Source organism: Hippichthys cyanospilos, chromosome 21 (assembly GCF_059441005.1).
Source record: "Hippichthys cyanospilos isolate Australia breed blue-spotted pipefish chromosome 21, RoL_Hcya_1.0, whole genome shotgun sequence".
NCBI lineage: Eukaryota > Metazoa > Chordata > Actinopteri > Syngnathiformes > Syngnathidae > Hippichthys > Hippichthys cyanospilos.
Genome location: NC_142389.1, coordinates 14,884,634 through 14,901,417, shown reverse-complemented (window position 1 = coordinate 14,901,417; position 16,784 = coordinate 14,884,634). Strand labels below are relative to the sequence as shown.

General features: G+C 39.6%; 1 protein-coding gene across 1 annotated transcript; it reads right to left on the bottom strand.

Annotated features, from left to right (window-relative positions):
- Positions 1-11,548: 11,548 nt before the first annotated feature.
- ppp1r11 (protein phosphatase 1, regulatory (inhibitor) subunit 11) lies at positions 11,549-16,730 on the bottom strand. The gene is made up of 3 exons (XM_088405663.1): positions 16,447-16,730; positions 15,813-15,921; positions 11,549-14,390 (listed from the first exon to the last, which is right to left on the bottom strand). Exons 1-3 carry the CDS (start codon positions 16,522-16,524, stop codon positions 14,206-14,208), a joined length of 372 nt encoding a protein of 123 aa, XP_088261789.1. The 5' UTR covers positions 16,525-16,730; the 3' UTR covers positions 11,549-14,205.
- Between the last annotated feature and the right edge of the window lie 54 nt (positions 16,731-16,784).

Here is a 16,784-nt window from a genome sequence, read left to right as displayed (position 1 = left end):
ACCAACCCTCGAGGACTGGACTTTGACATCCATGCAATAGATAGTGTTTTTAAAAAAAAAAAAAAAAACATTATTTGACTGATTTCAGTGTGTGGCATTGTAATACAACATACCTGTGTTGTTTCTATTCATTGATTTATCTTCCTGGACCTAATTCAAAAAAGAAAACATGTTTTATTTGAAGGCTCTCCTACATTTATTGATAATACTTTTTGTTCAAAATAGATCAGATGACTTATTAAAGAAGATACTCACATACTGGATTTTACTTAAAAAAAAACACCTTACAATACAGCCCAACTGATAAATCTACACGTGCTTTTCTACAAATTTCAATCTAAGGTCACCCACATCAATACTTTTTTCATCTTTTGCATTAACCCTTTCACTCCCATTCTGACAATCCATCCTGCAGCTTTTCAAAAAAGTGGTAGTGGGTATAGGAATGATAGCTGATACATGGGGCAGGAACACGCGGACAGCAGGCGGACCGGATCAAGCTAACGAGAGGGGCTGACACAAGGAAGATCAGAACTGAAAGGCAAAACAAACCCAAAAATCCACAACTAAACTTGCCTCAACAAAAGAAAACCCAGGCAGAACGTGACGATATATTTGTGTTATCCTAGATTACACTGATTACAGAGTATTGTAGGTGTTAGGTGAAAATTTTCCCTTCTCTGGCATGTCCCCGGGGATGACCCAGGATACGCTGGAGGGACTATGCCGCTTGGCTGGCCTGGGAGCGCCTGGGTATTCTTCTAGAGGAGTTAGCTGGATGAAGTGGCCGGGGAGAGAGAAGTCTGGGCTTCCTGTCTTAAGCTGCTGCCCCCGCGACCCGACCCCGGAACACAGCAGTAGAAGATGGATGGATGGATGGATGGATGGATGGATGGATAGTATCGTGTTGTGTATGGTATCGTCCATAGGATATATAGTCCCAGTGGTATTTCTTGGTGTAAACGGAAGTGTTTTTTTTATTAATTTTGCAAGTTATCCTAGAGTCTAGGATAACTTGTCTAGGACCTAGACTTATAAACAAGTAATATATGCCATAAGTTAAAAAAAAAGAAAAAAAAGAATCGGTCGTGAAAGGGTTAAAAAAAGGCCTGTGCTAGGGGTGATTTTAGCTGTGTCATGGGGCTGTTATGGCCTCACATATTATGAAACGCTATCCTAATCATGGAATCATGGAATTCTCTGAACATGGCAAAGAAAAAGAGTATGCACTTATCGATTGCAAAGTCTTTTATGACTCAGTAAATTATACCCTTATAATAATTATATGAGCAAAATTTGAAAAACTTACCTCCATTAATCCTACACCGGACTTCATGCGTCTTTGAAGGTATTTCTGGAGATGCTGAAACGTTGAATTCTCCATCGAAATCTTTCCATTTGTTTTTCTTCATTGAGAAGTCAATCAGCCAAGAAGAAGTGTCGTGGGGTAGGGGAATCAAGGGCTCTGGTACTAGTTTTCTCAAGAGGGTTTGGATTCTATTCACTGGAGTTGGCCATAGGGAGAGGCACAGAGCAGGAGTGGGCATACTTATTGCCCCACGGCTCTGCACCTGTACATTGGTTTCTACCCCGGAAGACGAGAGGGTAGCCTCCTTTGGGTGGGGGACGCATTCTGACTGTTGTTTATGCCTGTGCACCAAACAGCAGCTTAACTTGAGCTACCCACCCTTTCTGGAGTCCTTGAAGGGTGTGCTGGGTAGCGCATTCTCTGGGGACTCACTTGTTCTGCATGGGGACTTCAATCCTCACGTGGGCAATGACAGAGAGACCTGGAGAGGTGTGATTGAGAAGAATGCGCCCCCTATCTGAAACCGAGCAGTGTTTCGTTATTGGACTACTGTGTGGATTGTCCATAATGAACACAATGTTCAAGCATAAGGGTGTCCATCTGTGCACTTGCCACCAGGACACCCTTTGCCATAGTTTGATGATCAACTTTGTGGTCGTATCATCAGAAATCCCACCGCAAAATTGGTCATTCAAGTGAAGACCATACCATACCTGGTGGTGTGTTGGCTCCGTTGGTGGGGAAACATGTTGATCAGACCTTGCAGATGCAAATGTATCGCAAGGGTTTGCTGGGAACGTCTGGCAGAACCCCCTGTCAGAAGGTGGTTCAACTCTCACCTTCAGCAGAATTTCTCCCACGTCCCGGGGGAGGTGGGGACATTGAGTCTGAGTGGACCATGTTCCGTGCTTCCATTGTCGCGGCGGCTGATCTGAGTTGTGGCTGTGAGGTGATTGTTGCCTACCGTAACGGCAATCCCTGAACCCGCTGGTAGACACAAGCAGTAAGGGGTGCCGTCAAGCTAAAGAAGGAGTCCTATCGGGCCTTTTTGGCCTGTGGGACTCCAGGGGCAGCTGACAGATACCAAGCGGCCAAGCGGAGTGTGGCTTTGGCAGTCGCAGATGAAAAACAACTTCCGGATGGCTTTGAGGAACTTCTGGTCCACCATCCGGCGTCTCAGGAGGAGGAAGCAGTGCACCATTAACACTGTATACAATGGAGATGGGGCGCTGCTGACTTCAACTCGGGACATCATGAGCCGATGGGCAGATTGAAGACCTCCTCATTTTCACTAACCTGTCTTCCTTTGAGAAAGCAGAGTATGGAATCTCCAATGTGGGCTCTCCTGTCTCTGAGGCTGAAGTCACCGAGGTGGTCAAAAATATCCGGACACCCTGGTATGGGCTGTTCAGTCCCTGTACGAGAGTTCGGACCGCATTTCTGGCAGTAAGTCGGACCCGTGTCTGGTGAGGGTTGGACTCCTCCAAGGCGGCAGGATTGTTATGGATCACTGTTCATTACTTTTATGGAGAGAATCTCTAGGTGCAGCTGAAGCATTGAGGGGTTCTGGTTTGGTGATCTCAGAATTTCATCTCTGCTTTTTGATGTGGTTCTGTCGACTTCCTCAGACTGCGACCTCCAACTCTCACTGGAGCGGTTCGCAGCTGAGTGTGAAGCGGTTGGGATGAAGAACAGCATCGTCAAGTATGAGACCATGGCCCTCCATTGGAAAAGAGTGGAGTGCCCTTTCCGGGTCGGGGATGTGGTCCTGTCCCAAGTGGAGGAGTTTAAATATCTTGGGGTCTTGTTCACGAGTGAGTGTATGATGAAACGGCATATCAACAGATGGATTACACTGTCTGATGTGGTAAAGAAAGAGCTGAGCCAAAAGGGAAAGTGAACCACCCCTACACTAGTAGAAGATGTATGGTTGGATAGTTGTTTCAATATGTAAAGCGCTATATAAATAAAGCACATTTACATTTATGAAATAATCTGTATTGAATGAATATAGTCCAATCTCAAATACAGTAAGCATAATATTTCAAGATTCAAGAAATTTATTGTCAAATATATGAAATTCTTATTCTGTTCACTTCCCCGGGCAACAGACTACATTCCATAAGTGAGCAATAAATAAAAAGCAATAAACAACAAACAGAGACAATGGTGCTAATAATGTAGCGCAGAATATTTAATGATAAATAGAAGTTAAAAAAGCATAACCTTGCATGTATTATATGGGTTTTCTCTGGGTACTCTGGCTTCCTCCAATTATTAGACATACACACCATACACAAGTGTCAAAGGTCACCTGCACCTCCTGTAAAAGGCCTTAAACTGAGTTTGTGACCATTTTAACCCACAAATCTTTGTGACACATTCATCTAGGAAGTTGAAATTTTATATTCTGCATGTAAAGAGTAGACAGAAGGTTTGTGGCTATTATGAGACATACACGCCATACACAAGTGTCAAGGTTCACGTGCATCTCCTGTAAAAGGCCTTACACTGAGACTGTGACCACTTTCACGCACAAATCTTTGCAACACATTCATCTAGGAAGTTTAAATTTTCTATTCTGCATGTGAGGAGAGTCCTCAAAATAGGACATGGGATGCGCACGCTTAGGTTTGAGAAAGGAAAGGAGAAGACCCACGACTCACTAATGGTTCCTGCTGTCTGTTTCACCACCTAGCAAGAGGCTATTTCTTCTCAATTAGCTTGTTTGTTAGCTATGGCAAACGCGCATGCTCTTTTCGTACTTGTCAAATAAAGACTAAAAAGATGACTGAAAATCTTTAAACCTTTATCAAACGCACCAGTTAAGGCAGTGGTTCTCAAAATGGGGTCCGCGGACCCCGTAGACCCGTGGGCTGACTGCAGGAAGCCCATGAAACAATTTTGGTAATTAATTAAACAATATACATTTGCCAGGCTTGATTTTTGTCATGGTTGAAATTTAGGGAGAGTACGCAAATGCGCCAAGTGAAGCATGAGGTGTTACGCATCAGTGATTTCTGTCGCGCATGCGTACCAGCGTACCACTTATGTGCATGCCTGTGTATATTCTATGATGTAGGCCTTTACCAACAGAGACACCACTGGACATGCTGCTCACAATTATATCAATGTTTCAGGGTTCCAGATTATCTTGAAATAGTGGCATTTTGCCCCCAAAATATGACAAAACAGTACATTTTTCATCCACTTGTGCAGATATGAAGAGTATATTTATTGATTATTGAGTACAGGGCCATCATGCAAAAAAATACAATAAATGTTGGATCCTGCATGACTCTAACAATGAATACTCATCAATTTAACATCAATACAATGAAACTTGAGCAAAATCTGAACACTTGCTTTGCAAATCATTTCACCATGTGCGGGGAGCACATGGTGCTCAGGTTTGTTTCAGTGCTCCTAAAATTTTAAGCTACTGGCTACTGTTTTCCTTGTAATACTGTATGTCAGAAGTATTGTATTAAGAATCAAAATCCATTGGCACATACTAATCAGCTTTATAGGGAGTTGTTATCACATTGAGCATTTATGTTCAGCAGTAAATAGTTCATGTTCTCAGATATACAGTATAGTAGATAACCTTTATCTTTGTAATAAAATCAAGTTAAATCCTTTCTGAGAGCACCAAAACTATGGTTTTGATGAGGTCAAAGTTCCTATTTTAATCATAAGAATCAAGTATGACTTCACCGCATTCATTTAGGTAGGTTTAACCTGGCAAAATTCTTGCAGAAACTCCCCCATGGCATCTTGTCCCCACAATGTACAAAAACTGTTTTTGTGTGTGCTGCCGCCATCTTGCTCAAGGTGACCCCACAATGTACAAAAACTGTTTTTGTGTGTGCTGCTGCCATCTTGCTCAAGGTGACCCCACAATGTATGAAAACCACATTTTTTGTGTATAAAAGTGTGCGTGAGCTCGAGAGTGTGTGTGGGCTGCAGTACCATTTTCCACCAGCAGTATGCCCTACTGAGCACACACACTTACACACAAAAAAAATCGTTTTTTGTGCATTGTGGGGATGTCCTTCAAAATTGGCCAGGGCACTTATTGGACCATTTTATCTTTGAACTAGAAAAAGTGCAATTTCTGAAGAAATTGCGTGTGAAGGTGAAACCGTTGAAGGTTTGGGAGTTGAAAAGTGGAATGATGTGGAACGATTGAATGGTGTGAATCTGTGAAGAAATATGAATACAAAGTTGAAAAACTGAAAAAAAGTTGAACCGTGGAATTTGAAGATGAATGAAAAACTGAAAAAAAGTTGAACTGTAGAATGATTTGAATCTGTGAAAAATTATGAATCCTACATAGTTAACAAACTGAGAAAAGTTGAACTGGAATAATGTGAATCTGTGACATTAGGCCTAATGTTAAGTGAATGATGTGATTCAAAAACATGCAGGATATCAGCCCTCGAGGACTGGAGTTTTAAACTCCTGTTAATGAGCTTATCATTTGAATGAGGTGGATTGAATGAGGTGGATTGTGGATTGATGTGAAACAGTGAAGAAATGTGAATAATACAGAGTTGAAAAACTGAAAAAAACTTAAACGTATGAATCAAGCTGAGTTAACCAAGCCAGATGCCGTACTAGGTGGAAGCAGTAGTGAGAGGTAATGAGACGTCTAATAAAATATCCAAGATGGCCGCCCATGAGGGCAGATTGGAGTTGGAGTCTTCAGTGGTCTAAGATGGCCGCCCGATGGCAACATGGGAAATGGATTACTTTGTGTAACTAAACTATAGGTGTCAAACTCCAGTCCTCGAGGGCTTGTATCCTGCGTGTTTTTGAATCACACCTGTAATGGAGGTGTCGGAGTAGCGTCCAAACTTGTGACCTCCTTGAAAGGACTGTACTTGACTGATTCAGAGGATCCTCAATCTTATCAGGTTGTCCGGCCAGAACATAAAGACGATGCACACTCTCATGCCACTCTTTATTTGTATATAATGTTCTATTTATTTATCTGGGTTGGTGTGTGTGTGTTTCTGTGTTTGTGTGTTCTGTGTGTGTTCTATGTTTGATTGTGGGTGTGTGGTCTCTGCAAAGGAGAGCAGAGAACATTCACTAAACATTGATAACTAACATAACTAACATTGTACAATATGTTACATCATATGCTCACATGACTCTATATTAGCTTAGAATAACATAAACAACACAGGCAAACATACCGTACAATGATAGGAAGAATGAATTCAACCCAATCGTTCCAAAATGTGCGTTAGGTAGGAAAGGGTTAATGGAGCCGAATAGATTTGAGTGGGCGGTGACGTCACTCCCTTACGGCGTAAGGATCACATTGGCACACACGGCAAACATGCGACAAAATACGCACATTTTGTGGATGAAACTTTAACGTGAATACTAAAAGTGAAGTATGAAAAGTACGGTATATTTGCCTTTAGCAATTATACCAAACTTAGGTGCAATAACAACTTAAGACATTAATGGACAAAGTGAAGCAGTGCAAACGTAAACATGTATCCAAAACCACGAACGGACAACATATTCAAACTGTACTTACATTCTCATGGACGCACGGAATAATAATGAAAGGAATGAGATAATCCACAGAATGATTGAAAGCAGAAAAAAATGACTGTCCGTTACAACGATACCTGCCGACTGACCGATGAAAGAGCAAAACAACCTATGATAGTGTAAACAGAATCCTGATTGGTAGTGGAGGAATGAAACACAACTTGTGATTAGTTGCTAGGCGGTTGCTAGGAAGATCACATGACCACAGGAGAAACATGTCCAGACGTAAATAGTAATAACAGAACGATTCAAACACGAAATCGTTAAGTATAATCAGAAACTTCTTAACAACACCATTCACTTAACATTAGACAATTTTTACGGTACAAAAACTTGAATTGTAGCTGAAAGTTGAACTGTAAACGTGAAACGCGATTTGCCCGAACCGGGACACGGACATGTTGAAGATGACAACTCTACCACTGGGCCACTGTGGGGCAGTGTAAGACCATACTGTGAAAGCTTGAAATATAGGGAATGAAGTATTTTTGAACGTGAATCTATGAAGAACTACGAATAATACAAAGTTCAAAAACTGAAAAAAGTTCAACTGTGGAATGAAAAGATGAAATGAAAGTAAGAACAGTTTGAAAAGGCTAAATTCTTTAAATATGAATAGTATAAAAAACGTAAATTGTAGGAAAACGATGAATAGTTGAACCTTGAAAAATAAAAAAGCACTTCACGTGAATATGTGGAATGATATGAAGTTCGAACGGCATGAATTGGATGAACTGGGAAGGAATTGAAACCAAAAAAAAAAATACTGAATTAACTGAAAAAAAACACTGAATGTGTGAAAAGACACAGCGGGGATCGAACGCACGAACATGTAGTAGATATACGTCAACAGAACGTCTGAGCCACGGGAAATGACGAAACCGTGAACGCTTTAAAAGGAAGTAGGAAGAACGCTCCAATCACTTAACATTAGGCAGTTTTTACGGTACAAAAACTTAAATTGTAGGAAAACGATTAAAAGTTGAAACTTGAAAAATAGACCCGCACTAACTAAAAAAGACTCACACAACTAAAAAATGACGCAGCCTGGGATTGAACCCACGAACATGAAGTGCGAATGCGGTACACAAATCCCATGAGCCATTGGGACATAGGAAACGCGGAAACCGTTAAAGTTTAAAAATAAAGTACGAAGACCACCCCATTCACTTAACATTAGGCCATTTTTACGGTACAAAAACTTAAATTGTAGGAAAACGATGAAAAGTTGAAACTTGAAAAATAGACCCGCACTAAACATGAATATGTGGAATGATATGAAGTTTGAACGGCATGAATTGGATGAACTGGGAATGAGTTGAAACGTACCTAAAAAACGGTCGGAATAAAAAAAAAAATAATAATAACTAGAAAATGTGCAATTTCTGAAGAAATTGCGTGTGAAGGTGAAACTGTCGAAGGTTTGGGAGTTGAAAAGTGGAATGATGTGGAACAATTGAATGGTGTGTATCTGTGAAGAAATATGAATACAAAGTTGAAAAACTGAAAAAAGTTGAACTGTCGAATTTGAAGATGAATGAAAAACTGAAAAAAAGTTGAACTGTAGAATGATTTGAATCTGTGAAAAATTATGAATCCTACATAGTTAACAAACTGAGAACAGTTGAACTGGAATAATGTGAATCTGTGACATTAGGCCTAATGTTAAGTGAATGACGTGATTCAAAAACATGCAGGATATCAGCCCTCGAGGACTGGAGTTTTAAACTCCTGTTAATGAGCTTATCATTTGAATGAGGTGGATTGAATGAGGTGGATTGTGGATTGATGTGAAACAGTGAAGAAATGTGAATAATACAGAGTTGAAAAACTGAAAAAAACTAAAACGTATGAATCAAGCTGAGTTAACCAAGCCAGATGCCGTACTAGGTGGAAGCAGTAGTGAGAGGTAATGAGACGTCTAATAAAATATCCAAGATGGCCGCCCATGAGGGCAGATTGGAGTTGGAGTCTTCAGTGGTCTAAGATGGCCGCCCGATGGCAACATGGGAAATGGATTACTTTGTGTAACTAAACTATAGGTGTCAAACTCCAGTCCTCGAGGGCTTGTATCCTGCGTGTTTTTGAATCACACCTGTAATGGAGGTGTCGGAGTAGCGTCCAAACTTGTGACCTCCTTGAAAGGACTGTACTTGACTGATTCAGAGGATCCTCAATCTTATCAGGTTGTCCGGCAGAACATAAAGACGATGCACACTCTCATGCCACTCTTTATTTGTATATAATGTTCTATTTATTTATCTGGGTTGGTGTGTGTGTGTTTCTGTGTTTGTGTGTTCTGTTTGTGTTCTATGTTTGATTGTGGGTGTGTGGTCTCTGCAAAGGAGAGCAGAGAACATTCACTAAACATTGATAACTAACATAACTAACATTGTACAATATGTTACATCATATGCTCATATGACTCTATATTAGCTTAGAATAACATAAACAACACAGGCAAACATACCGTACAATGATAGGAAGAATGAATTCAACCCAATCGTTCCAAAATGTGCGTTAGGTAGGAAAGGGTTAATGGAGCCGAATAGATTTGAGTGGGCGGTGACGTCACTCCCTTACGGCGTAAGGATCACATTGGCACACACGGCAAACATGCGAAAAAATACGCACATTTTGTGGATGAAACTTTAACGTGAATACTAAAAGTGAAGTATGAAAAGTACGGTATATTTGCCTTTAGCAATTATACCAAACTTAGGTGCAATAACAACTTAAGACATTAATGGACAAAGTGAAGCAGTGCAAACGTAAACATGTATCCAAAACCACGAACGGACAACATATTCAAACTGTACTTACATTCTCATGGACGCACGGAATAATAATGAAAGGAATGAGATAATCCACAGAATGATTGAAAGCAGAAAAAATGACTGTCCGTTACAACGATACCTGCCGACTACCGGTGAAAGAGCAAAACAACCTATGATAGTGTAAACAGAGTCCTGATTGGTAGTGGAGGAATGAAACACAACTTGTGATTAGTTGCTAGGCGGTTGCTAGGAAGATCACATGACCACAGGAGAAACATGTCCAGACGTAAATAGTAATAACAGAACGATTCAAACACGAAATCGTTAAGTATAATCAGAAACTTCTTAACAACACCATTCACTTAACATTAGACAATTTTTACGGTACAAAAACTTGAATTGTAGCTGAAAGTTGAACTGTAAACGTGAAACGCGATTTGCCCGAACCGGGACACGGACATGTTGAAGATGACAACTCTACCACTGGGCCACTGGGGGGCAGTGTAAGACCACATTGTGAAAGCTTGAAATATAGGGAATGAAGTATTTTTGAACGTGAATCTATGAAGAACTACGAATAATACAAAGTTCAAAAATTGAAAAAAGTTCAACTGTGGAATGAAAAGATGAAATGAAAGTAAGAACAGTTTGAAAAGGCTAAATTCTTTAAATATGAATAGTATAAAAAACGTAAATTGTAGGAAAACGATGAATAGTTGAACCTTGAAAAATAAAAAAGCACTTCACGTGAATATGTGGAATGATATGAAGTTCGAACGGCATGAATTGGATGAACTGGGAAGGAATTGAAACCAAAAAAAAAAACTGAATTAACTGAAAAAACAACACTGAATGTGTGAAAAGGCACAGCGGGGATCGAACGCACGAACATGTAGTAGATATACGTCAACAGAACGTCTGAGCCACGGGAAATGACGAAACCGTGAACGCTTTAAAAGGAAGTAGGAAGTACGCTCCAATCACGTAACATTAGGCCGTTTTTACGGTACAAAAACTTAAATTGTAGGAAAACGATGAAAAGTTGAAACTTGAAAAATAGACCCGCACTAACTAAAAAAGACTCACACAACTAAAAAATGACGCAGCCTGGGATTGAACCCACGAACATGAAGTGCGAATGCCGTACACAAATCCCATGAGCCACCGAGACATAGGAAATATCGAAAACGTTAAGGTTTAAAAATAAAGCACGAAGACCAGCCCATTCACTTAACATTAGGCCATTTTTACGGTACAAAAACTTAAATTGTAGGAAAACGATGAAAAGTTGAAACTTGAAAAATAGACCCGCACTAAACATGAATATGTAGAATGATATGAAGTTTGAACGGCATGAATTGGATGAACTGGGAATAAGTTGAAACGTACCTAAAAAACGGTCGGAATAAAAAAAAAATAATAATAATAATAATAAAGGTGGAGAAAAACCTAAGTGTGAAGGTTTCACACTTCAAAGGTGGGGACCCGGCTTTGGGTCCCCACAAATTTTTGGGTCCCCACACTGTGATTGTGCTGTCAGGTGCAGGTTCCCACAATGTAGCAAATACAAACACGCACACACTCTCTCTCTCTCTCTCTCTTTCTCTCTCTCTCTATATATACACATACACACACATATATGTATATGGCGTCACTGAATGCTAGGTTTGAGTCACATGTTAATGTCATCAACATATCAGTTTCAGTTTTCAATAAATATGAGATACAGTATAACAAATGTTTTACATTTCGGGTTTGTCTATTTTGACAGTGTTTGCCTAGTCTTTGTACTGGTGGTTTAATGCACTTTCGTATGTAGTGCTCTTTAGAAATACACACCATTGATCACACAACCACATCACAGTTCAAAATATTCATTCGCATTCAGTTGGATCTCATTGCACTTTTATTTCCAGAAATGTGCATGACAAAGACAAGACCAATGTACCAAACATACTGTATCGCTGTGCATGTGGCCAGGTACGTTTAAAACATGAAGAAAAAGTAAAAATAAGTGCATGTGACCCATAGATGTTGTGATGTCCAGTGAAGTGAATTATCTCAGAACCAAGACATAGCGCAAAGCATAGGCCCAGAGGCACACACCTTCACTTCTTATTTCCAGTTAACATCCAGCAATGGATGTCCAATCTAATCTGAGAACAAAAATGACACAATCTCATCACAGCACAGCAGAAAATCACCCTTTATCTGTGGAATATATATTTTATTTTAAAACAACACATGCTGGAGAACTTAAAGGTAATATGCAGTAAATGATCAGACTCCATCATCAGACTACGCACATCGCAGGCTGCAGTAATAAAAAAAAAAAAAATCTGATGAAAAATGTCATGTTGGACTGTCTGTTCAAAAAAAGAAAAAAAAAAAGCATGCAAATACTTTAAGTTAAAAAAAACTATCAACACTTCACATCACACAATCAGAAAAATATATAATGTGAGCAGTAGTTTAAATATAACATTGCTGTCCAATGAAAACATGTGTTGTTGTGCATTGTGTATTACAAGGGTGGCCAAGTCCTGTCCTCAAGAGCCACAATCCAGCCTGTTTTCGATCTTTCCCTACACCCAAAACACCAGATTCAAATAATGACCTCATCGGCCTGCTTCACGCTATTCTGATAACGACCCCGATTCGAGGCAGGTGTGTTGGTGGAATGGAAACATCGAAAACAGCTTGGATTGTGGCTCTCTCGAGGACTTGGCCACACTTGGTGTATTACTTTACCATCTAATAACAGAAATATGTGGTACATTATGCGTTATTTCATTGGATAAAGACTATTTAAGAAATATATCAGTCAACACATTTTTACAATTTATGTTTTGTTTTATCAGAAAAGTATGCAACTTTTCTAGATTTTTTTTTTTTAATTAGGGTGCAGATTGTGAATCTGCTCGCGTTTTTCACTCGCACATCATGTTTGCATTATTCCAATAACAATAATATAATTTGTATTAGTGATATATTTAACAATATCTGCAAATTACAGGTTAGGTTCAGCAATTGGTGGAATGTATCTGAAACATCAGCTATAAATTGCAACATGTTAGAATATGTATTGCGTAAGCTTTTATTGGGTAAACTTAAAAACAACTCTCAAAAACCTGATAAAAAAGGAGACATTTAAAAAAAACAAACTCTGAATCAATCATACATTGAGGCACACATAAAGTCATCTGTGATCAAAATTTGCAGTTGATCTATGTGTGTAACTGGTGACCAGTGCTGAATCAGTAGCCAATGCAAATAATTGATTGTTTTGCTGTCTTTGTCATGTATAACACCCCTACTAAAATTCTATCTATTTTAAAGCATGTACTATATAAAAAACAATCATCCAACTACTGGCAAAAATGAATAATCAATCAATCGATTGATTCTAAATGGTTTGAACAGAATGGGATTGTTATCCGTCTGACTGCTATTTTGATAACAAAGCTGTTGTTGCTGTTGAGGGATTTCCAGCAAACTATGTCATAGAGAATGACTCAACAGTGCCTCTGTGCCACATTGCGCTTGAATCAAAAAGAAATTCCACACAAACATCAGACTACTTCATCATACAGCGACTGTTGTTGCACCACTGAAATGGTAAAAGATTTAGGAGTTACAGATGGCCCTTTGTCTGTATTTTCCACTTGCCAAGTGGTCAACCAATGTGGTCCTGAAAAGTACAGTACAAATCCATCCATTTTCATATTTTCAAATCAGATTTTCACCCTGCTTTTACATATCTTATTTGTGATGTCTCTGAGACAAATAACCTATTGCTGTAGCATATCTCATAGTCGATCGCAAAATACACAGGATTTTACTGTATTTCCCATCTTTATTAGTTTTATTATAAAAATAATACATGTTGCCTTCCACAGATGTAAGTCAGAAAGATATCAAACTTCATCCCCAGTTTTATGTTACAGACTTTCAGAGAAATCAATTTAAAACAGTAAAAAATATTAATTGAGACTCCTGTTGGTACCAGGCAGGATACTTTGGCCAGAAAATTGCTTTAAAGACATACCTACTTGAAATGACTCTATAGATGTTTTTTGTACAGTATGTACAATAATGAGCTAATCATACCTAAACTGAGATTTCTGTCAGAGAACTGAAAAGTGGCCAAAACGTCTGACCTGTTTTGCATGTATGGCATGATTTTGAATGATAATGTGGCCCAATCAATATTTATGGCGAGCAATATATTATATGGAGCCTCTAGATGTGCGTGTGGTTCTTAGTTTAAGTGTTGTCTCCTCATCTTCTGTTTTTTTTTTCATTGTTTTGTGTTATGACTTTTTAAAAAGAACAAAAACAAACTCAAATTTGAGTCATCTTTATAACACAGCTTGTCATTTTTGTTAAATAGACGGTAGATGAATGTGTGCAAAGAAGCGTGGTTTGTCTCTCTCTTAAAAATGGAACATAATGTTAAGACTACCGTAGGCCTGTGCCTATGTCATGATGAAGGCCCCCTCCCTCCATTCAAATACCCCGCCACTCACCCCCGTACAGAGCTACCTAGTGAGCAAGTGACCTTCCAGACTTCGGGGGTGTCGTAGGACCAGCGCCTCCCCTCTGTCTGTGATCTCTCCGTCCATGGCCCAGGATACAGTGCGCGCTGCCGCACCCTTCGTCGTCATCATCTCCCTCGCTTTCTGAGGACGACTCGCCAAACTGTCGAGGCTTCTCATAAATACAGCAGCCTGAAACAAAGCACGGTTGATTAGTGCTGTGAGAAATACACCTGCAAACGTTTTGTTTGTTTTGTTAAAAATACCAACCAAAGGGAACCTGTGATAAAAATATAATCTCAGGATGATGTGTGATTTGCTCCTGGTCGTGTAATGCTTGTCATATTTTTACATATTTATGTTGCACAATGTTTGAAGTTTTTATTATTTTTTACAAACCACGACAGGAGGTTGCAGGGCGACACAGCGGCATGGTCGCGGGGTCGCTTGCAGCACCGACCCTCCAGAATGAAGTTTGCATGTTCTCTATGTGCCTGCAAGGCTTTTTGCAGGGTACATTGATTTCCTCCCACATTTGGAAATCATGTACGGTCGGTAAATTGGACACTCAGTGTATTTGTGAGAGTGAATGCTTGTATTTGTGGCCCAGGTTGTGTGCCCTGCATTTGGCTGGCAACCAGTTCTAGCAGAGATGCCTGTAAGTCAGATTCAGAACACCGGACCTCCAGTGAATTGACAACCCATTGTGGTTGTTGTGGAGACACTATTTCTGAGTAACTCTGCTCATTCCCACTTCAATGTCTGAAAATATCTGGGCATGTGGCCTTATGTTCCGCACATTCTCCCCCAAGATAGCAAAGAAGTAATGTGCAAGTTACTGCAACCTCACAGACTGGATGTATAAAGCTAAGCCTGTGTACCAGCTGACTTCCACATTTTCTTCCAACGCAGAGGCCATTATTAGGAATATTGTAGCATTTTTAGTGTCCATTATTAGGGATAGCTGCATGCATTTTCGATGCCAATTGATAACCGTATTTGGACGTTATAAGCGATGTAAGTATAAGGATTTCCAGTAGAGAAATTTAGGAATGTTCTTGCTCTGAGTCATGGCAAGATATGTGGGGGTGTAAGAATATTGCCTATTTTTCAGGGTGTTTTGGAAGTCATAAATTATATACAGACTTTTCCTAAACAAATAGATACAATTAAAAACGCAAGCTAATGTCATGTTGCTAATTTTAAAAAGGCATAAACTGAGCTTGTTAGTGAAAATGGACCATAAAGCTGCCTTTTGACAAAATCATCTTGCGAACTAGACTGAAACTGTTTGCGACCCATACGTTTGACAATCCCATTGCATATTTTGCATAATTTAATATAGATTTTGATATTGTTTGTTATAATACAGACAAATTAATGCTTTTTTTGGAGGGGGAAACACTTTAAAAAAAAACAGTAAGAAATAATGCCCCGCCCCAAAAAATACTATCACAATTTTGAAGGAATAAAATAAATAAATTAATAAGTAAATAAATAAATGAAATAATAATGATTTTTTTAACATTTGTGAGACCCAGCCCGATTTAAAAAGTGTTGCAGGAAAAACAAGTCAGAACATTACTGACGTGAGCATAAGGTAGGGGTACTCACATTTCGAAGACCTCCTCCCCAGGTGCTCATTGTCAACAGTGTCGCTTGACCATTCCACCTTTTTCTCGGTCTTCCTCTTCCTTAGCTTGATTGTCAGGCTGCGTCCCTCCTGGAGTGCCAGAAATACATGTGCATGGACTCAAGTAGCAACATTCGTTCAATGCGCCGAGCACACACGCATACGCATGCTTACACAGTTTTAGGCCCATCGTCCCACTATCCTTCCATTTACTGTAGTACGAAAATGCATGTTAGATTAAATGAAAACTAAATTTTCCATAGTGTGACTCACGCTCACCCTTGACCCGAGTGAGCACTGGGCTGTACGCATTACAAAATAGATGGAAGAATGTTTACGACCGATAGGAACAAAATAACACTGAAGAAGGATCTAGGCGTCACTGTCACTCAGATATAAATATTCCATGTATATCGGATTATGATCTAATCAGAATAGCCAAACAAGATAAATGTTATTTGCTTTAATAAGTACAATATTCAATTTTAATGTACCGTATGGTTCGCTTAAAACCAACCATCATGCAACGTATTTTCGTTGTTATTTACTAGGACGGCCTTATTAACGCGTATACAGAAACGAAATGTCTTCGCATGCAGTCCTTTAATGGTCTACCTGCTGAGGCGGTGGCGGTGTGCTGGTTTGAACGGTCTCCGTTATCGTCTCACTTGACGTCCCAGGAACCTCCGCCATCCCTGTAGGAGCTCGTTTGCTAACGGGAACGTCAGCGAACTTTTAAGAAGGAGTTCTAACAATTGAATTCAACAGTGTTGCCTAAAAGTATAAACAATAACGGACAATTATGAATAAAATCAAAGCTCGGGAAAAATTGTTTGTGACTGTGAGGTTTGCGCTCCAGCACTGATGGATTAGGATGTGGCCAACCAATATAATCAAGAGCGAAGAATCACCAATAGTCAGTGGGACTCAAAACGGAAACGTATTTTTAACTG

Bases quoted from the DNA above. Each gene is read 5' to 3' on its own strand.
- ppp1r11 (XM_088405663.1), bottom strand. From the start codon at position 16,524: ATGGCGGAGGTTCCTGGGACGTCAAGTGAGACGATAACGGAGACCGTT. The intron at 15,922-16,446 runs GTAGACCATTAA...CTGGCACTCCAG, and splicing joins CACCGCCACCGCCTCAGCAG to GAGGGACGCAGCCTGACAAT. The intron at 14,391-15,812 runs GTGAGTACCCCT...GCTTTGTTTCAG, and splicing joins GGGGAGGAGGTCTTCGAAAT to GCTGCTGTATTTATGAGAAG.